Source organism: Glycine soja, chromosome 8, assembly GCF_004193775.1.
Source record: "Glycine soja cultivar W05 chromosome 8, ASM419377v2, whole genome shotgun sequence".
In the NCBI taxonomy this organism is placed as follows: domain Eukaryota; kingdom Viridiplantae; phylum Streptophyta; class Magnoliopsida; order Fabales; family Fabaceae; genus Glycine; species Glycine soja.
This window is the reverse complement of record NC_041009.1, coordinates 44256901-44280334: the sequence shown is the minus strand read 5'-3', so window position 1 is coordinate 44280334 and position 23434 is coordinate 44256901. Positions and strand designations below refer to the sequence as shown.

The following is a 23434-nucleotide window of genomic DNA, read 5'->3' as shown; positions in this document are numbered from 1 at the left end:
AATAAACTAATAATTAATGATAGTCAATGGGAAATTACAAATTAAATATGATATGTATAAATATTTTTTTTTAGTAAATTACATTCTCACCTCTTGATTTGTGAATATATATTACAATGTTTTTTCCTCTTATATTAAAATATACAGATTAATCCATTTAATTTATATTATTAAAGTAAATTACAGTCTCCTCACGCATATTATTACAGTACTCCTCTCTCATGTTAAAATATAAAATAAATTACACGATTTATTTTAGAGATCTCATTATTATATTGCCCTTCTCCTCTCGTGCTAACATTTATATAATTTAATATCAATTTACCTTAACATATACATTTTTAAAATATTGTAAAAATATTTAGAATATATTTTCTATTAAAATATATACTAAATTATTTTTAATTTATAAAGTTATTTTATACTAAATCAATAAAGATGATTTAAATATATAAATAAATTTAAAATATTAAGAGTCAGAGAACATTTCACCCTTTATGCACAGTACTTGCAAGAGATAGAGAAGCTCAAATTTTTTGACCTTTTCTTCAAAAGTTCATATATCTAGTTTTGGTGATTTGTAGGTTTAGCCACACAGGCTAGGGAACTATGTTGTTCTTCCGGTGGACATTTTTCTGAATAAGCATAATCTTAAATAATTTAGAAGTAACATATACTAATATTTTAGATATAATTAAATATACAATAGAAATAAGTTTCAGTGTATTTCATATGAAATATAAGCAGAGCACTTCTTTACTGTGTTAATTTTTTAACGAAAATGTGTTTTAATTTGATTACTTTTAAATTATTACAAAAAGAATAACACGGCAGAAATATATTTTCCATTGTATTTTTGAAGTCATACCCCTATAACACAATGGAAATTTGTTTCCTTAAAGGATAATTTGCTAAAAAAAATTGAAAAAAATAAGGGGGTGAACTTAAAAAAAAACAGCTGACATTTATTACATCATACATATCTACTACATTTCATTTTTGCTATGACACTCGTCGCCATATATACATGAATATAATATACAAATTAAAAGATTGTAAAAAATAATCATAATCAATCTAAATAAAAAAATATTCCAAAATAAAGACATTTTTTTTACTTAATCAACAAACCTCTAATAACAAGTTTATATTTGTTTCATACAACCTCCATCGTTATATATAAGATCATTTTACTTTGTTTTTTTTCCATTTTTGTAAGACTTATTTTTAATTGTTTGGTGCATTAATTATTTATTTTTTATAATATCTTTAATTAATTACACTTTCTCTTATTAGGATTGGAGAATAATAAAAGTCACATTAATTAATTAGGTAAGAAATAATTAATTAGAGAGAAATGAAGGATAATCTTAAAAGAGTAGTACTTCCTCTAAACTCATATATAAAAAAAAATGTTTTATATCTTAAGGACTCTAACAATTGATATTTGGTCTAGGTTTAGAGGCAAGGAAATACAAGCCTTCATCCTCATCCATATCATCTTATGGTTTCTGATCGCATGAATATGAAAAAATGAAAGCTTGAGTTTCTGATTTGATCGAAAAAGATAAGAACTTGAAAGACATGTTTTTTGAATCACACAAGGGCCATTTTTTTTGTGAGCAAATGACTTGATTTATGGAAAATGTTTCTCTTAACCAAACATCTCAACCAATTCAATGTGGTCGACAACCTCCTACGTGTGATCAACAAGATAATGAATTAGATGATAATATAAGTGTTTGAAAATTAATTATATATTCTTATGTTACAAATTATAAGACTTTAAATAGGTATTTATTAAAATAAGTATTTTGAGACTTTAGATGTTAAACAAAACTTTAAATGACTAAATATTATGAGATATCAAGCAAAACTCGTAATTATTTAACTTGTTTATTCATTATATTTGATTTTAATGTATTATAATGATATCATTCTTAAAACATTTTTCATTTAATTCAACTCGATTTTTAAGTATTCTATTTATTTATTTATATATCAAGTTTGAATGGTTGGGAGTACTTTCTAGTAATTAAAAATGTCAGAGCCACTAACCAGCCCAAAGCATATTTCCCACTAAACATCCCCTCCATTCTACATGTTACACCATATTTCCCACATCATTTCCTTTATTCATTTTTTCATATATTTAGAGTACTTTCTAGTAATTAAAAATGCCAAAGCCACTAACCAGCCCAAAGCATGTTTATTTAACACCACTATTAATCAAAGTCCCTTCACTTACACCCAGCAGCACCAAACCCTATCCTCCCACCCTTAACATCATACACGACCTCTAGTGTTTTTTGTTGCACATTCCCAAATACCGTAATATCATTGTCACTCCCATTTGCAGCAAAAGCCAAACACACTTGTTGCTCACTTTCAACCTAGAGTATCCCCCGATGCCAACTCCACCGTGACGCCACCGGAAAATTCAAAATCTATCCTCGGAACTGAAATCTCCTTATACCCACTTAAATCATAACACGTGTCAAGTAGGCCAGCCTCGTTGGCAACGGGGTACTTCTCCATACCCTCCGAAATGCCGACCGGAGCGCGGCGTACACGGTCGGGGCCAGCCGCGTGATCACGGTGCCGGAGTCGATGATGGATCCACCGGCGGAGAAGGTGGAGGAGGAGACAGCAGGGAGCTTGGTGCCGCCAACGGAGATGCTGACGATGTCGAGACCGTAGAAGGTGTTGTCGCCGGAGATTGTGGACAACGGAGTGTATATGAGACTAGCATTGGTGGCGGCGGAAGCGCCGAAGGTGAGGTGGCCAAGGGAGCTGGAGGTGGCGGGGAGACAGTAGGAGAAAATTTTGTTGTAATTTGAGGAGGTTTGTTGGACAATGGAAATGGGGTGGCGGCCGAGGCCCATGAGGCCGGCGGAGCCATTGAAGAGGCCCTCATTGTCTTGGCCGCAGCCGAACAGGAAGTCGTGGACGATGTCGGTGGCGGTGATGGTAAGGCGCTCCTGACTCAAGAAGCCGACGGAGGAGGAATTGTCACCGTATTTGGCGTCATATATGCATGATGCATCTGTGGATGAGGAGCATTCTGACTTAATTCCTGCATGGAAAAAAAAATTAAACAATAATATAATTAAATATTGCAACCCTTCTCGTTGAAAAATGATTAAATGATCTTCATCACACATGGTTTCTAATTAATCATCACATAACATATAATTAAGAATTATAACATGATTTTTTCTCATAAATTGAACAAATTAAATACACATCTCATTTAATTTTTTCTCATTCCAGTATCTTGATTTTTACTTTTTTTATTTAATTTTTCATCAAGTAAGCAACCGTCTAAATACTTAGATCTATATTTGGATTTGTGATATTGTATAATTATGGTTGTTTTCTATCTAAACATTTAATTTGATGGTATCAGACTATATAAGTGCCTCAGTAATCCTGTTAGTTTAAATATTTTCTTCATTAATTTCTGTATTCAAAAGTAAAGATTTACCATCAGAAGTGAGTTGAGTGCAGAGGGAAGATGTGCATGTGATATTGGTATACGATGAAGACTTTGATGGATCAAAGATTGCATCTTGCTGCTTGTAGTAAGAACCAGCACAGGGTTCACACTGAGTCCATGTAAGATCACTACCTGTGTCAAAAACAAGTGACAAGTCCCTCTTTGGTGTACCAAGACCAACAACAACAACATAGTTTGCAGACCCAATAAGGCTACCAGACTCGGCGGGTAGGGTAGTTGAATCCAAATCCTTCACAGTATTTTCTCGACCCAAATTCTTAGAGAGCCTGGACTGAATATACTTTACCCTTTCATTGTCTAGGTTCATAATATCATTGTGTGATATTGTAGCCTCTGCTTTGCCTCTATGTTTTAGTTGGGAGCATGGACCATGTTTGTGTATGTACCACTTCTAATGATGCTTTCCTTTTAGGACCTGAATTAGAATTAGTGTTGCCAAATCATTGATTGTTAATCAACCATCATATTAAAGTGAATAATCAAAATTGATTTAACATAAGGATGTGACTTGAAAGAGTCCTTAAGAGAAAACACGTACACAGCTAATAGCTAAAAGTTAAAAGGAAACCAGATTTTAATGATTGTGTAATTTATTACATATTTATATGCATTTGTTATGATATCATTTATTAATTTTTTTCAATCAATAAATATAATTCTACATTTTATCGAGTACACATCAATTATATCTAGGTTTGGTATGCAATTTTTAGCTAGATAAAAATTCCTTGTTAATTTTTAGCTGAAATTTATTAAAAATTATTAATTTTTGAATGTTTTATGTCTTATTTAATAATTTTCTCTTCTAACTTTTAAAGAAAGTCTCACTAGAAAGAGTGGTAGAGAGAGTATATTAACATTCCTCTTCAATTAGAATAAGAGTCTCTCTTCAATACTTCATATAAAAAGATTTACTTGATTGTTAACTTAAATTATCAAAGAGAAACTCTAGCTATTATTGAAAAACATAATAAAAAAACAAGGAATTGAAGATTGGATTGACCTTTGGCAGAAGAGCTGCAAGAAGATGATGGAAATAGAGAGTTGAGGTGAACAAAATGATATGACGAAGATTGTTGCTTTCCTTTGTTGCTTGAAAGGCAAAGCTCTTCTCCAAGGAGGAGATGAAAAACAAAAGTGCAAGCGAATTGAAGCTAAGAGGAAAGAAGACATTTGGATGTGCATGTCAACTGAAGATTAATAGCTAATATATACATAAGCCTGGTTATACGACAACTCCGTCGGAATACTTGGTCTTTATAGGCTAATTCATTGATCGTGTCCAAATATATAGATTATTAATTCTTCAACGTCACTTGATAAATATGTATACCAAAATACACTACTTCATTAATATTAATTAAGCTTGTTATTCTTGGTCAATCTCAACACTAATATTGCTTAGCATTGTTATAACAATAATTATGGCATTTAGGGATAATGAGATTAATTATCGATGAGAATTAGTCACACCAAAAATCTATTACTTCTTCTCAAAGGTGATCTATTATATGAAAATTGAACCTAAATCTTTTTTACAAAATTAACTTATATTATCAATTGAACTATAATTATTGAGTTTCCTCAAACTTTATACAAACAAATGCAAGTATGTACACAAATATATGTATGCATTTTTACATAAAAATATATTTTTTTCAATGTATATAAAATATATTTTAACTTTAAGTTGTCAATATTTGTTTATTGACATAATTTACTTTTTTAAAAATAATGTCTTAAACTTAAGTCATAAAAAGAAATAATAAGAACTTTATTTTAAAAAGTAAATAAACTTATTCATCTTAACTCTAATTAGCAAATGTTGGTCCAAAGTGAAAATTACTATGTAATTATGACTTATTTATATTATACACATATCTCATCTACAACTATAATCTTTTATATGTAACACGGGCATATTTAGAATTGTTCAAAAACATGTGTCACTCTCTAACTCAAATGGATCCAAATGGACTCAAACACATTGAACAATCTATTTTAACCTTTTCATACACATGTTGGATCATGGATTTTAATTTTTAAACTAATTGGTCTGGAAATCTAACCTGTTAACTCGTCGATTAATATTAAAATAATAATCATATGCATATATTTAATTTAAAAACAAATATTATTATTAATAATCAGTATACATAGTTCTTACTAAAAAAAAATATAACAGTTGTATGAAATCCTTTAAATATATCCTAGTGTAAAATTAAAAAAAAATTAAAAAGTGGAGATAAGATCAAAGTTTCCACCGCAATATACGCAACCAATCCGATCGACTAACGTGACTTGACTTTTGTTTGTACAAAGTCAGTTGACCCTTTGATCCTCAAAAGTATATCGGGGAATACCTAGGGCTTTTGAATGGAGGTTTTGCCATGTTGGTGGTGTAACGTCATCGGAGTAGTACTTTCTTCAATCACATTATTTTCTATTTATTAATTTTTGGTTTAAATATAATTTTAACTATGGTGATTTAATTTTTTTTAATCTCTATAATTTTTAGGTCTAATTGCATTTTCTACTCTTAACTTCTATAATTTTTGACAAATTTCACCTCAAAAAATTAATTTAAGATAATTTATCTCAAATTATTACATTGTTTATCTTCCGTCATTTTCCTTTTGAAATAATTACATTGTTTATCTCTAACTTTTTTATTTTTGAAAGTTTTTTTACGCAACATTTTTTATTTTTTAACAAATTCTGTCCTAAACTTTTGTTTTTGGTAAACTATAGTCATAACTTTTGCTTATTAATAAATGAATGACAAATGATGAAATTCACAAATTTTTTAAAAATTAGGACTAAAATATGACAAATTAATTTTAAGAAAAAAATCATCAAATTTTTTTAAAAAATAAAGATAAAAAGTGCAATTAAAAATATAATTTATTCCTTTTTATTTATCTTAAACAACAATGCTAGAGTAATGTAGCATTGAAACCTCATCCAATAAAACTTTTAAAAACCTCTTTGAAATATATTAGGAACCTCATTCATTAATACTTTTAAGAAACTCTTCTAAGTAAATTAGGAAGTGAGTCAAAGAATAGAGTTCCTTTATCAAATCACACATTTGAAAGGAAACAATAATTGGTTTTTATTAGGAGTTTTCAAGAAATCAGGTTATATAATTAGATTATATAGAATCATTCCGTAACTAACTATATCCAAAATATGTTATTAAATTTTATTGAATTTTTAAATTTTAAAGCATCCCTTAGGAAAAAAAAACTCTGGTCAAGGTCGAAAAGGTAATTATTTTACCAATATTAATTGAGACTATTTTTTAGTAGATGTCGACTACGACTAATTAGGTAAGAAATAATTAAGTAGAAAAAAATAAAGGATAATTTTGAAACAGTAATAATTCCTCTAAACTCATATATAAGAAAAAAAAGGTTTTATATCTTAAGGGATCTAACGATTGATATTTGGTCTAGGTTTAGAGGCAAGGAAATACAAGCTTTCTTTCTCATCCATATCATCTTATGGTTTCTCATCGTATGAATATGAGAAAATGAAAGCTAAAGTTTTCGATTTGATTGAAAAAGATAAGAACTTGAAAGACATGTTTGTTGAATTACAAGAGGGCCATTTGTTTTGTGAGCAAAAATGACTTGATTTATGGAGAATGTTTCAGTTGGTCAAAGATCTCAACCAATTCAATGTGGTCCATAACTTCCTACACGTGATCAACAAGATGATGAATTAGATGATAATATGGGTGTTTGAAAATTAATTATATATTCTACTTATGTTACAAATTATAAGACTTTAAATAGATATTTATAAAATAGGTATTTTAGGACTTTGGATGTTAAACAAAACTTTGAATGTTGTTAATATATTCACTACTGGATATTATGAGATATCAAGCAAAATTCATAATTATTTAGCTTGTTTATTCATTATATTTGATTTTAATGTATTATTGTTATTTACAAATTTACATAGAAAAATGATTATTTATTCTCACATTCTACACACAAGATTGGTCTAGTGGGGGTTGAGGTAGATGAATCACAATAGATTCTGTCATTGCATGTGACGGGACAAAAAGTCCCTCACTTAAGTGCTTATAGGACGCCAAAATTTGTGAGAGCATTTGCTAGTCACAAAATCTTCGTACGACGCTTTTATGTTTATTTTGTGACATATTCCATTCTTTGATAATTTTAATTTTTTTAAGGGCTTGAATTTAAATATAAACAAATCTAATTATTTATCCTTATTTAATAATATTATTTTTTTAAAAAATATATTTAATTAAATTCTATTTTTATGTATTTTATTTATTCGTGATATCAAATTCTAATAAAATTTTTGTAGACATAATCTTACTATTTTACTTTAAATTAATAAAATTAAATTATTTCAACTAACTTTATTAGTGTAAAATTAGTTTTTTTTTTTACTTATGAGTTCAACAAAGTATAAATTATTAATAAATTTAATATGTTTAGCTAAGTTAACTATTATAAAACCATAGGTAGTATTAGCCATGTATGTGCAATTGCAAGCAACCCCAATGGTTGGGAGTCATATGTATAATATAACACCCCCTCCATTCTACATGTTACACCATATTTCCCACATCATTTCCTTTATTTATTTTTTCATATGTTTTAGAGTACTTTCCAGTAACAACAACAATAGTAATTAAAAATGCCAGAGCCAATTAAGATTTCTTCCTCCCTAACAAGCCCAAAGCATGTTTAATTAACACCACTATTAATCAAACTAACTTCAGTTGCACCCAGCAGCACCAAACCCTATCCTCCCACCCTCAACATCATACACGACCTCTAGTGTCTTTTGTTGCACATTCCCAAATATCGTAATATCATTGCCATTCCCATTTGCAGCAAAAGCCAAACACACTTGTTGCGCACTTTCCACATAGAGTATCCCCACCGGTGGCAACTCCACCGTGACGCCACCGGCAAATTCAAAATCTATCCTCGGAACTGAAATCTCCTTATACCCACTGAAATCATAACACGTGTCAAATAGGCGGGTCCCATAGGCAACGGGGTACTTCATCATAAACTGCCGAAATGCCGACCGGAGCGCGGCGTACGCGGTCGGAGGCAACCGCGTGATCACGGTGCCGGAGTCGATGATGGAGCCACCGGCGGAGAAGGTGGAGGAGGAGACAGCAGGGAGTTTGGTGCCGCCAACGGAGATGCCGACGATGTCGAGACCGTAGAAGGAGTTTTCGCCGGAGATTGTGGAAAAGGGAGTGTATTTGAGGTTAGCATTGGTGGCGGCGGAAGCGCCGAAGGTGAGGTGGCCAAGGGAGCTGGGGGTGGAGGGGAGACAGTAGGAGAAAATTTTGTTGTAAATTGAGGAGGTTTGTTGGACAAAGGAAATGGGGTGGCGGCTGAGGCCCATGAGGCCGGCGGTGCCCCTGAAGAGGCCCTCGTTGTCTTGGCCACAGCCAAAGAGGAAGTCGTGGACGATGTCGGTGGCGGTGATGGTAAGGCGCTCCTGACTCAAGAAGCCGCGGGAGATGGAATTGTCACCGTATTTGACGTCATATATGCATGATGCATCTGTGGATGAGGAGCATCCTGCATGGAAAAAAAATTAATTAAATAATAATATAATCAAATATTGCAACCCTTCTCGTTGAAAAATGATTAAATGATCTTCATCACACACGGTTTCTAATTAATCATCACATAACATATAATTAAGAATTATAATATATATAATTTTTTCTCATAAAATTTGGTTGGGACAATGACACTTGTTAATCATGTACTACCTAATTATTTTAATTTTTGTCACATTATGCAAAGTTGGAGAAATTATTAAAAAATATGTTATTAATTTTTTTAAAATGTATATATATACATAATTTGTTTACATAGTGTATTAGATAAACATTGGCTAGAACATGAACAAGTATTGGTCTAGGACCACTCTGTATTAATCCGTGTGCATGTGTGAGCGAGAGATCAGAAAAGAAAAAAAGAAAGTTGCATCGCATCTTTATTTTTAACACCAGTTTCCTGATTTTTACTTTTTATTTTATTTTTTATTTTTCATCAAGTAAGCAACCGTCTAAATACTTAGATCTATATTTGATGGATTTGTGATATTGTAAAATTATGGTTGTTTTCTATCTAAACATTTGATGGTAGCAGACTATATATATAATTATTACGATTACTCAGGCACTTATAGTAATCCCAATAATTTAAATATTTTCTGTATTCAAAAGTAAAGATTTACCCGCAGAACGGAATTGAGTGCAGAGCGAAGATGTGCATTTGATATTGGTATACGATGAAGACTTTGATGGATCAAAGATTGGATCTTGCTGCTTGTAGCAAGAACCAGCACAGGGTTCACACTGAGTCCATGTAAGATAACTACCTGTGTCAAAAGTGAGTGACAAGTCCCTCTTGGGTGTACCAAGACCAACAACAACATAATAGTTTCCAGACCCAATAAGTCTACCAGACTTGGCGGGTAGGGTAGTTGAATCCAATTCCTTCACTCTATTTTCTCCACCCAAATTCTTAGAGAGCCTGGACTGAATATACTTTACCCTTTCATTGTCTAGGTTCATAATATCATTGTGTGATATTGTAGCCTCTGCTTTGCCACTATGATTTAGTTGGGAGCATGGGCCATGTTTGTGCACCACTTCTAATGATGCTTTCCTTTTAGGACCTGAATTAGAATTAGTGTTGCCAAATCATTGATTGTTAATCAACCATCATATTAAAGTGAATAATCAAATTGATTTGACTTGAAAGAGTCCTTAAGAGAAAACACACAGCTAAAAGTTAAAAGGAAATCAGATTTTAATGATTGTGTAATTTATTACATATTTATATGCATTTGTAATGATATCAATTATTAATTTTTTCAATCAATCAATATAATTCTACATCTTATCGAGTACACATCAATTATATCTAGGTTTGGTATGCAATTTTTAGCTAGATAAAAATTCCTTGTTAATTTTTAGCTGAAATTTATTAAAAATTATTAATTTTTGAATGTTTTATGTTTTATTTAATAATTTTCTCTTCTAACTTTTAAAGAAAGTCTCACTAGAAAGAGTGGTAGAGAGAGTATATTAACATTCCTCTTCAATTAGAATAAGAGTCTCTCTTCAATACTTCATATAAAAAGATTTACTTGATTGTTAACTTAAATTATCAAAGAGAAACTCTAGTTATTATTCAAAAACATAATAAAAAAACAAGGAATTGAAGATTGGATTGACCTTTGGCAGAAGAGCTGCAAGAAGATGATGGAAATAGAGAGTTGAGGTGAACAAAATGATGTTGACGAAGATTGTTGCTTTCCTTTGTTGCTTGAAAGGCAAAGCTCTTCTCCAAGGAGGAGATGCAAAACAAAAGTGCAAGCGAAGCTAAGAGGAAAGAAGACATTTGGATGTGCATGTCAACTGAAGATTAATAGCTAATATATAAGCCTGGTTATACAACAACTCCAAGGAATACTTGGTCTTTATAGGCTAATTCATTGATCTGGTACAAGTATATAGATGATGAATTCTTGAACCTCACTTGATAAATAAATATGTATACCAAAATACACTACTTCATTAATATTAAGCTTGTTATTCTTGGTCAATGTCAACACTATTGCTTAGCATTGTTGAGAAAATTCGAAGAAACTGACGAAAGTACCAGACAAAAGCAACGCTGGAAAAGTATTTTTGGCATTCCGTAATGCAGGCCTGCCTTTCTGTGCTATAATTTATCATAGTAAAAGAGAATAAGATTGAGAACATCAATGGCAGTACTTTTTTTATTTTTATCTTGGTATAAGTAAGAAATATTTATCAGAAAATAAGTATTTTAGTCTCTAACTTCTGTCCATTTTAAAAATTAGTTTTTAATAAAAATAATTATTATTATTAAATTTAAAAATAATATCGTTAATGAAATATATGGTTGATAATTTTAATACCACATAAATTATCTAACGTCGTGACAAACTGTTTCTGTGACATATATGTAAATATTTATATAAATTTATAAAAATAATTATTATTATTAAATTTAAAAATAATATCGTTAATGAAATATATGGTTGATAATTTTAATACCACATAAATTATCTAACGTCGTGACAAACTGTTTCTGTGACATATATGTAGATATTTTCTTCTCTAGTTGCTTTTTTCCCCTCAAATTAGGTTATCGAGAGGAATCAATTAACTGAAAAAACAAAAAAACATTGATTTGTGGGTAACTAAATAAATTTGTGATCATTATTTTTTAAAATAAATAAATTCACTACCCCTGACACAGGAATTTGGGATTTATCATCACAATACAGTGTGACGTACGGTGATGATGTATGGTGTCCCATCCACACTCTTATCACAAAAAAGCTTATATAAACCCACTGTTTTTGGTTGATGCTGGGTCCATCACTCAAAATGCCAACTTCAGTGTGCACCCCACCACGCAAACATTCATGATTTCCCTCACATTGAAACCAGGGACAGTGTCAAATATTATAAGGGTCGAAAAGGAACACAAAGCATTCTTTAATGGACATGATGTTACTGTGTATGCCAGAACTAAAGGATAAAGAATGGCACAAGATTGATAGTGAAGAAAAATTTAAGACTCCGGAGGAAAAAAAGAGTGAGATAGGCGCTTTATTTTTTTTTGTTCACCACATTCTCAATCTGCTAATAGACTCCTGTGAATCTCAATCTCTTTATTTAGGTCAAGAAAGGTTTTAATTTCTTGAAAACTTAGGATATGCAGCCCATCAATTAGAAATCTAGTTTGAGGAAGAAAAAGCAAGAAGAAAATATTTGATAATTTTTTATAGTTTGCAGTCCAGTATGTCAGAATATGAGATAATTTGTCATTGGATACTTTAAGTGATATTATAATTGCCAATAATATATTTTACTAACGGTATTATTTTCGTATCTAATGAAAAATACTATTTTATAAAATTTATGCAAAAATATAGATTATTTTTTACATTTCAAAAAGATAGGAATTAATTTATAAAATAAGTTAAAAGTCAATAACCAAAATATTTATTTACTCAATATTTATCACTGAAAAATATAACTAATCTTTATTAAAAATTATGAGACATAAATAAACATTTACATCTCAACATGATTTATTTTACATCAAAAATTATAATTCAAATTCTAAATTAATTAATTAAAAGATATAACTCATTATCACTTATTCCAACTAATCTTAATTTACATCAATCGTAATGTGATACTAACAGGTATTTACATTCAAATATTGTTCTAGTTTTTTAAAAAAAAATTAAAACATACATATATAGAGTGAGAAATAACTTTACCAAAAGTTATTCTTATTAAAAAAAATATAACAGTTGTATGAAATTCTTTAAATATATCCTAGTGTAAAATAAAATAAAAAAATTGAAGATAAGATCAAAGATTCCACCGCAATATGCACAACGAATCCCATCGACTAACGTGACTTGACTTATGCTTGTACAAAGTCAGTTGACTCTAAGTCAAGCTCAAACGTGTAGATCGGGGACGACCTTGGGATTCTGAATGGAGGTTTTCACGTCTTGGTGGTGTAACGTCATCGGACTTTCTTCAATCACATTATTTTCTATCTATTAATTTTTGGTTTAAATATAATTTTAACTCTGATGCTTTAACTTTTTTAAATGTGTATGATTTTTAGATCTAACTAGTCTCTAATCCGTGCATAGCATTGGTCCTTTGGTTAATAAACTTGCAATTAGAGTAATATAATTGAAGATTAGATAAATATATATTTATAATGTTGGTAAAAGGGAGATTGTTCATAGTAAATAAAAAAAATAAATTATATATAAAATGAAAATTATTGTCACTTCCTCTCTTTTCTAAAGGTTATTTTCCAAATTTTTTCGTGATAGTCACTTTGATGACAACAAATTGTAATATGTTAGTTGTGTGTTGTGGTATTGTTTGTCTTTGGTAAGCTCAGTCGAGGCATGCCAAATGAGGATTTTATTTTTCTTTGGTAATCTTTTCACAGCCCCTTTTTTTGTTTGTTCGTATGGGGAGATCTTCCCTACAAATAAATAATTTCAAAAGTGACACAAATTTAGAATTAAAATAAGAAATATAAAAATATACCCAAAAATATTATCTTGACATTTGATCAAGGACATAACCTACAACCAATAAATGTCCCAATGAAGATGATCAAAAAATGCATAAGTTGCAACTGATAAATGTCCTAATGAACATGATCAGAAAATGCATAATTGTGAGCACCAAAAGAGACATGTCAAAAGAGGATTTCATATATAAATCTATAATGCTCGAATATCAGTGTTATTTAAAAAAGAAACTATACACATATAAATATACAATTCTAAATACAAATCTATTAAAATGTTGGAAAGAAAATATATCCCATGTGAAAAATAAATAATTTTTAAAGTGCCACAAATTTAAAATTACTCACTATTATTTTTTAAAGTGCCAAATAGATAATTTTTTATATAATTACTCGCTATTGTATATGTCTGATTTAAAAAATAAAACATCAAAAAGGATATATAATAAGTTGAAAAGTTAATAAGATAAAAAATAAACACACTTGCTAAAGTTAAATCAACAACACATAATGATAATAATAATAATAATAATAATAATAATAATAATAATAATAATAATAATAATAATAATAATAATAATAATAACAATAAATAAATTAATTAATTAAATACAAAAAGAGAAAGTAAGGAAAATTTCTAATTTTCATTACACTACCGACGTGATTTATGTCCCGTGTGAATCTCAGCATGACAAACATGTAATTGAATGGAAACTGGTATTTATGAAATTACTGCAGATAGTTGGAAAAAGCAGCTTTGTAGAAAGTTATTTTCATCATATCAGTCCCAGAAGTTCATGAAAGGAAATAAAAGGTTCTGAGAGCCATAATAAATATTTTTTTTGAAAAAACATAATAATTAAAGAAAAGCATCATGATTACATAGCTTTATTGTACAAAATCAAAACAATATGAAATAGCAGAACTTGAGCATCCCCTCTATTCTTTCTAAATTTAGGACTAATTTAATTTAAATAAATTTCTCAACAAACACTCATGAGAAAGATATAAAATGATTTAAGGAGGTAAAATACATCGATCTTCTCTTATAATTTAACTTATGTACCTCAATGGAGAAGTTAAATAAGAAAGTTTCTAAAAAGTTTGAGGTGTATAAATAAATTTTAACTTATGAAAAGAGTTTGATTTGCTTACCCTTTTAATTAATTTCATTTTATTTTCTTGTAAGTATCTTAATAAACTCATCTGAATTTGGCCTTAGTAATTTAAGGAGAAATGGTATTCTTTTTTAAGTTATCTTTTCACATAGTCGCAGTCCTTATAGAAAAATCGAAAACCACATTGAATACTTCACTGCTCCTTGATATTCGATTATGTTTATTTCACCAACAATTACAAAGAAAGTTATTTTAGTCTGCGCCAAATAACAAATAATTATTTGTACTTTTTCATGATGTCTTGATTTTGTGAAATAAAATTGATTCTAGTGTTTTTTTTTCCTAATCAACTCTGGGTGTTATCTAAACACACTATAAGTAATCTATATTATTGTTTTAAGGTAGTTTTTGTACACAATAAAAATAACTAAATATTTTAAGTGTCCTTAAAATATTTAATAAGATTTTAAGAATACAAATAAAAAATATTTATGTTGTTAATATATTAAATAATACACTTTTTAGAGTATTTTTATTCTGTAAAAAATATTATTATAACTAAGGTGTAAAGGGATCCATATTTTATTAGTAGCATAACTATAATAGGAAGATGCAATATTCCTTAGAGAAAGAATGAAAAGTTGACCACCGACCCAATGGCAATAAGAGAATGCGATGTGTGTGTGTGGTTCATCGTTCATGCCACGTGTCTCCTTTCCTTTGCGGCTATTCGATGAAAGGAAAGTTTCATGTCACGATTAAAGGAATTTTGTATTCGAAGAAAGGAAAGTTTCAGACCACAATTAATTAAGGATTTCTATATTTCGTCAATACATTCAAAGTATCAAGTATTTCAAAAAGTATAAGTATTGAATAGTTTTATATTTACAAACTATTAAATATTTCCCAATAAAAAAATCTATTTTTACTTTTGGCATATTCCTGTTACAAACAGATAAGATATATATTTTTAGCCAAATAATTGTATATTCATATAATATTTTATTTATACAATATTTTTATCTTTCTTTCATGTCATTTATTATATTTCATTTTTCATTTTAATAATTTAATTAATTGTGTATAAATTATCTGGGATCAAATTTAGATCTTTTTTCTTTCATATCATTTGTTATATTTCATTTTTTTCTTTTAATAATTTAATTAACCGTGTATAAATTTGTTGTGATCAAATTTAGATTTTTTTTAATAGATTTAACGTGTGTTGTGATATATGTATATTATATTTTTATACAATTACTTGCATACAATATTAGTATTAAATTAATAAAATTAAAATCGGGATAAAAGATTTTGATTATGAAATTCGCAGTGTCGTGTGGTCCCCACTTTGTCTCTAACGATGTCGTTTTCAACTTCCAGACTGAACTAATGAACAACGCCAACCTCCTTCAGCTCCATGCCATAGCCACTGCGATCTTCTCCCCCCTTTACTTTCTATGGGCACAATAATAATAAAAAAAACTAATATAAATAACAATTAAAAACTTTATACACAAAGACACACAACATAACAAAATTGAGTTGATTAAGCAATTTCAAAGGGTAAGAATACTTTTCCATGTTAATAATCTGCTAGAATGTAGTTAAAATTGAGTTGATTCCCTTCCAAGCCTAACTCACCTGAAATTTATGATAAGTATGTACTCCTCGTTAGATCAAAGACTGGTATTTTCGCTATTGTTGTTGTAACCAAAAACTGATGAAATTGCTGGCAAATAGAAAGGAAGAGAGAGTATATAGAAATCAATATTAAAAAACAGTATGCAACACCTTGTCATTCATTCATCAAAGGGATAAGAAAAAATACTTAGGAAAATAAATATATTACCTTTAGGTTTTCTCTTAAACCTCCATACCAGAAATATATGGATTCCAAGGCAGATCAGCCCCACCACAATAGCTAATATTATCCAAATTTTGGTCTTTTTCTCCCCATCACCTGTATTTGAAAACAGAGAAATCATATGTTGTAATTATAACCTGACAATCAGGGAAAATTGTGAGAGCTTGTTTGAAATCTGAAGTGATGTTTCCCTTCCCATCATATTCATGCATAGACAACAAATTAACAGATATTCTCCTCCCATATGTAATATGGGAAGATTTTCTTATTTAAACAACAAATCAACAACACCACCAAAAAAACAAAAAAAAAAACATTAGATACCAAGCTGTGAAAGAAAAAGAAAAAGAAAGAAGAAAATACCTTTGGGGGGATTGTGGGTTATGACAGCGATGTCGTTTTGATGAACAAAGCCATTCACAAATTCTTCGGCCATAGAGAAAAATACTCGCAGAGGAAAGGAAGGTTAAAAAAAATTAGATACGAAGCTGTCGTGAAAGAAAAAAAAAAGAAAAAAAAAAGGAAATACCTGAGGTCAATGTGTTGCGGTAAAAACTCGTCCTCAGCAACTTGCAGGCATGGAGCCGGAATCGTCTGCATGAAGGAAGAAACAAAAAAAATAAAAGGAAAAGAGAAGAAGATTCAGAAGAAAAAGAAAATACCTTTGGGGGGATTATGGGTTATGACAGCGATGCCGTTTTGATGAACAAAGCCATTCACAAATTCTTCAGCCATAGCGGAAAATACTCGCAGAGAAAAGGAAGGTTAAAAAAAATTAGATACGAAGCTGTCATGAAAGAAAAAAAAAAAGAAAAAAAGAAGGAAATACCTGAGGTGAATGTGTTGCGGTACATAGAGCCGGAATCGCCTGCATGAAGGAAGAAACAAAAAGAATAGAAGGAAAAGAGAAGAAGATTCAGAAGAAAAAGAAAATACCTTTGGGGAGATTGTGGGTTATGACAACGATGTCGTTTTGATGAACAAAGTCATTCACAAATTCTTCAGCCATAGCGGAAAATACTTGCAGAGAAAAGGAAGGTTAAAAAAAATTAGATACGAAGCTGTCGTGAAAGAAAAAAAAAAAGAAAAAAAGAAGAATATGCCTAAGGTGAATGTGTTGCGGTAAAAACTCGTCCTCAGCAACTTGCGGGCATGGAGTCAGAATCGCCTGCATGAAGGAAGAAACAAAAAGAATAAAAGGAAAAGAGAAGAAGACTCAGAAGAGAAAGATGAAGAAAGAGAAAATTGAGGGATAAAATGCAATAATGGAGAAAACTCAGGAGAGAGAAGAAAGAGTAAGTATTAAGCGGAATTAAATGAGTCGTTAAATCTGCTAATTAGGAAGCGACATGTGGCGAAGGCAACAAAAGAGTATTAAGCGGAATTAAATGAGCCGTTAAATCCGTCAATTAGAAAGCGACATGTGGCGAAGGCAACAAAAAAATGATGGAGTGAAGAAGGAGAAACGGCAAGGTATAGGAAAAAAATAAAACTACACGCGTCAATCCTACAAAATTTCCAAAATTTCAATTCTATTAACCGGAGCGGGACACATGTCGCAGCCTCAGCCATGGGCATTTTAGTATATTCATCATACTCCAACCTTAGTATATAGATATTGATTGATTGCATTTTTTACTCTTAACTTTTATAATTTTTTGATAAATTTCACTTGAACAAATTAATTTAAGATTCTTTTTCTCAAATTATTAAAAATGTGTGAATTTTATCTTCTGCCGTCTTCCTTTTGAAATAATTACATTGTTTATTTCTAACTTTTTAATTTTTGAAATTTTTTTACCCAACATTTTTTATTTTTTAACAAATTTTGTCCTTAACTATTTTTTTTTTTGGTAAACTATACTCATAACTTTTGTTTATTAATAAATGAATGACAAATGATAAAATTCACAATTTTTTTAAAAATTATGGGTAAAATATGTGGAATTAATTTTAAGAAAAAAATCATCAAAATATTAAAAAAAATAAAGGTAAAAAGTGCAATTAAAAATATAATTTATTCTTTTTTTTTTATCTTAAACAACAATGTTAGAGTAATGTAGCATTGAAACCTCATCCATTAAAACTTTTTAAAACCTCTTTGAAGTATATTAGGAACCTCATTCATTAATATTTTTAAAACCTCTTTGAAGTATATTAGGAACCTCATTCATTAATACTTTTAAGAAGCTCTTTGAAGTAAATTAGGAAGTGAGTCAAAGAATAGAGTTCCTTTATCAAATCACACATTTGAAAGGAAACAATAGTTAGTTTTTATTAGGAGCGTTCAAAAAATCAAGTTATATAAAATCAATTCGTAACTAACTATATCCAAATTACTTTAAATTCATTTTAATGCATTGGTTTGAAATTCAAATCCAATTTTTTAGATTTTAAATCCAATTCAATTATTTGGATACGTTATTTTATTGGATTTTTAGATTTTAAAGCATCCCTCAAAAATTAACTCTCGTCAAGGTTGAAAAAAAAAGGTAATTATTTTACCAACATTAGTTGAAATTATTTTTCAGTCGACATCGACTGTGACTATTTGTATATAGACGTTTGCCAGAGTTTTTTTGTTCAACGTCAGTTGATGATGTTTCTCAGGCAACATCGGTCGAGACTATTTTTTGGACAATACTGACTAGTTTTTTTTAGCCGACGTTGATCAGAGTTATTTTTTGTTGATGTCATATAGAGTTTTTTAACCAACGTTGATTGATGATTTTTTTTCGTTTGATGTTGTCTAGGTTTTTTCCAATGTTAGTTGAAACTATTTTTCGTCAATGTCAACTTATGATATTTTTTGTCCAACATGAGTCGAGTCTAGCTTTTGATCGATGTCAACTTATGAAATAGCTTTTGGTTGGAGCTATTTCGTCCAATTTTTTTTTCTGCAATTGATGTCAGTCGAGACTATTGTTTCGTCGCGTCGGCTACAACTTTTTTTTTTTCGTCGATTCCAATCAAGAATATTTTTTGGTTGATGCCATTTTTCAATCTATGTTGACTAGGGTTTTGTTGGCCAATGTCGGTTGGTGATGTTTCTTGGAGACATCAACCAGAGTTTTATGGCCAACGTTGGTCTGGAATATTTGTTTACTAATTTTGTCTAGGATTTTTTTTGTTGACGTCGTCTCGGGATATTTTTCCAGCCAATATTGGTTAAAGTTTTTTCAACTCATTGAGACTAATTTTTGTCCAACATCATAATAAATCATTTTTCTATTAGTCTCTCAATTTTTTTAAAATTTTCTCCATTCTCTCATTCTCATTGTGTTCATGATTTCATAATTTATAAGGGTTTTTTAATGTCAAAAATTATTTTTTAAAAAATTTATTTTTAAAAAATGATTTATGATGATTTTAAACTGTCAAATTATTTTACTTGAATGATTTGGTAGTCATTGTGTTTTTTTTTACATATTCTATTATATATATATATATATATATATATATATATTACGATTTTAAACTATCACAAATGATTTTAAAATAATTAAAAATTACAAAATGACATAAAAATAATAAAATTATAATTTATTTAAAAGATAATTAAAAATTTTGATAAATATATAAAAGATAAAAATGGAAGAAAATATAAAAAAATTAAAGTTAGAAACTAAATGTTAGTTTAAGTAAAATGTCAAAAAATATTAAATTAAAAAAAATTATTTCAGTTAAAAATTAACCAACATATCTTATTAAACATGATTTATCTATTATGATCAGACAGCTACACGTCTAAGTTAAAGAGTTTGTGATTCACAAGTGCTACACGTCTAAGTTAAATCTATTATGATCAGACAGCTACATATCACCTATTTTTTTTTGGCTAAACGTGATTTCTTTTGTTTGGAGCTTATCATGCATGCACTTATAATTAAGGCCGAGCTAATTTATCAATATTATACACGGTCATACTAAAAAAAATATAGGGAAAAATAGTTATTTTACCCTTAAAATCTGAAATTAATTCAAAGCAAAATGGTTACTGATATTCTTTTATGAAACATATGGTTAAATTAATTTCAAGTTGATATTATATAATTGATGTTTAATTTGGTTAAAATTTAGATCCAAATAAGAGAAATAATTATACTACAATCCAACTGTAACTCTCATTCAGTCATTCTCACCCTGCTGTGTAACAACTGTATCCCAAACCACATACTGTTAAAATTTAGACGAAACAACTTTGTCCCTACCACAAACTAATTAAGGAGAAAAAGAGGTATAAAAAAAATCACATTTCAATCGTACGAACTAAGAATGGTCGAATATATAGAAGATGTTTAGTAAAACTAGTGGATACATTAGTTGAAATCTGAAAAATTATTAGAAGTTGAAAACGGAAAATTTAGATGTAAGTCGATAAATTATCTGGCTAAACCAAAAGTATTTAGTAAAATAAAATGTTAAACTAGTTGAAAAATATAAGGATGTAAAAAGGCACATTGACTCAGTTGATGATAACTTACTTTGGTAATTATGTATATTTTCAAGTAAATATCACTTGTCATAGTTTAACTTATTTCAAATAATTTATCAACTTAAAAGAAAGGATAATATTTTTAAAATTTTATTGAATGAAATAGGATAATATAAATATATTTATAATATAATATTACTGATTTTATATTATCATAGAAATGATAATTTCAAGAGAGTGAGAAAGTGTTAGAGCATTAACAATTTATAAACATAAAAAGTCTAAAAGAGAAATTTTAATAATATAACGATGATAAAAATGAGAAAATGACTATATTAGGAGATCAATTAAGTATAAAATGCTACATAAAATAGATTTTAATAAAATCCTAGAAATTAGAGAAATAAACCCCTTTTCTGAATAATTATATTTTCATCAAACAAACTTTTAAGTTGGTCAAATAAATCAAAGGCTGGCTTACTTAATTACCTTAATGATCACACTCATAATCATATTAATTTAATTTAATTTTGCCATAGAAAAACATAATAAATTTGTAAAATATTTTAGTGATTAAGGTAACTAAATATTCAGCAGAGATATAAATATTTTTTTATGCTGAGAAATATAAATATTTAAGTATTAATATAATAAGTTAAGGAATTTGAAACAGTTTGTTAATATCATTTTTTATTATAAATTTTATTTTATTTTTCTTGACAAGAACATCCATTATTATATACTCTTTCTTATGCTGTGAGATATAAATATTTATTCTTTTTTTTTTATCTTAAACAACAATGTTAGAGTAATGTAGCATTGAAACCTCATCCATTAAAACTTTTAAAAACCTCTTTGAAGTATATTAGGAACCTCATTCATTAATACTTTTAAGAAGCTCTTCGAAGTAAATTATTCATTGATACTTTTAAGAAGCTCTACGAAGTAAATTAGGAAGTGAGTGAAAGAATAGAGTTCCTTTATCCAATTACACATTTAAAAGGAAACAATAATTAGTTTTTATTAGAGTGTTCAAAAAGTCAGGTTATATAAAATCAATTCGTAACCAATTATATCTAAATCATTTTAAATTCATTTTAATGGATAGGTTTGAAATTCGAATCCAATTTTTTAGATTTCCAATTCAATTATTTGAATATGTTATTGAGTTTTATTGGATTTTTAAATTTTAAAGCATCCCTCCAAAAATAACTCTGGTCAAAGATTGAAAAAAAAGTAATTATTTTGCTAACATTAGCTGAGACTATTTTTCAGCCGATGTCGACTGCGATTATTTGTAGATAGATGTTGGCTAGAGTTTTTTTGTTCAACTTTATTTGATGATGTTTCTCAGGCAACATCGGTCGAGACTATTTTTCGGACAATGCCGACTAAATTTTTAAAGCCGACGTTGGTTAGAGCTATTTTTTGTTGTTGTCATCTAGAGTTTTTTTAACCAACGTTGATGATGCTTTTCAGCTGATGCTTTTTTTGGTTGATGTCAGCTAGATTTTTTTTCAATGTTGGTCTAAACTATATTTTTGGACAATGTCAACTTATGATATTTTTTGTCCTACATCAGTCAAGTCTAGCTTTTGGTCGATGCCGATGAGGGTTTTTTGCAATCAATGTTAGTCGAGACTATTTTTTGGTCATGTCAGCTACGATTTTTTTTTCGTCGACATCGGTCAAGACTATTTTTTTGTTAAGGCTATTTTTCAATCTATGTTGACTAGGATTTTTTTGGTCAACGTCGGTTGGTGATGTTTCTTGGAAACATCATCTTGGGTTTTATTGTTGGCATTGGTTTGAGATATTTGTTTACTGGTGTTGTTTAGGATTTTTTTGGTCGACGTCGCCTAGGAATATTTTTTCAGCTGATATTGGTTAGAGTTTTTTTAACATAATGTCAGTTGAGACTAGTTTTTGTCTAACGTCGGCTAGTTTTTTTTTTGGATGACATTGACCAGTGATGTTTGGCTGACATCGATTGTTCATGTTTTTAGTTATCAACATCGGCCAATAATATTTTTTGGTCGACCTTGGTGAAAAAATAGTCTTGGACGACCTCATCGAAAAATAACTTTAACTGAAGTCAACAAAAAAAAAGTGAGTAGTCAATGTCAGCCAAAAATAGCTTTGGTCGATGTTGGCAGAAAGCATAATTGGCTAATGCCAAGCATATAAAACCTAATAGATGTTAGCTAAAAAAATAGTCTCGATTGATATCGACAAAAAAAATTCTAACCATCATCAGCAAAAAAGTAACATTGACCAACATCGGCAAAAAAAATCAGTCATTGTGTGCCAAAAATTAGTTATGGTCAATGTCAGCAAAAAATAACCTTGGTTGAC

General features: G+C 29.2%; 1 protein-coding gene, 1 long non-coding RNA gene and 1 pseudogene across 2 annotated transcripts; all 3 read right to left on the bottom strand.

Annotated features, from left to right (window-relative positions):
* Positions 1–1970: 1970 nt before the first annotated feature.
* LOC114423456 lies at positions 1971–4739 on the bottom strand (annotated as a pseudogene).
* A 3272-nt stretch (positions 4740–8011) lies between these two features.
* On the bottom strand, positions 8012–11069 carry LOC114423457 (aspartyl protease family protein At5g10770-like). Its single transcript, XM_028390219.1, has 3 exons — positions 10785–11069; positions 9779–10222; positions 8012–9111 (listed from the first exon to the last, which is right to left on the bottom strand). Exons 1-3 carry the CDS (start codon positions 10960–10962, stop codon positions 8285–8287), a joined length of 1449 nt encoding a protein of 482 aa, XP_028246020.1. The 5' UTR covers positions 10963–11069; the 3' UTR covers positions 8012–8284.
* Positions 11070–16031: 4962 nt separating this feature from the next.
* On the bottom strand, positions 16032–17879 carry LOC114422500. The gene is made up of 4 exons (XR_003668690.1): positions 17008–17879; positions 16630–16740; positions 16422–16509; positions 16032–16235 (listed from the first exon to the last, which is right to left on the bottom strand). It is a non-coding gene; the product is annotated as an uncharacterized LOC114422500 (long non-coding RNA).
* Positions 17880–23434: the final 5555 nt, after the last annotated feature.

Bases quoted from the DNA above. Each gene is read 5' to 3' on its own strand.
- LOC114423457 (XM_028390219.1), bottom strand. From the start codon at position 10,962: ATGCACATCCAAATGTCTTCTTTCCTCTTAGCTTCGCTTGCACTTTTG. The intron at 10,223-10,784 runs GTCAATCCAATC...ATTCTAATTCAG, and splicing joins TTGCAGCTCTTCTGCCAAAG to GTCCTAAAAGGAAAGCATCA. The intron at 9,112-9,778 runs GTAAATCTTTAC...TTTTCCATGCAG, and splicing joins CACTCAATTCCGTTCTGCGG to GATGCTCCTCATCCACAGAT.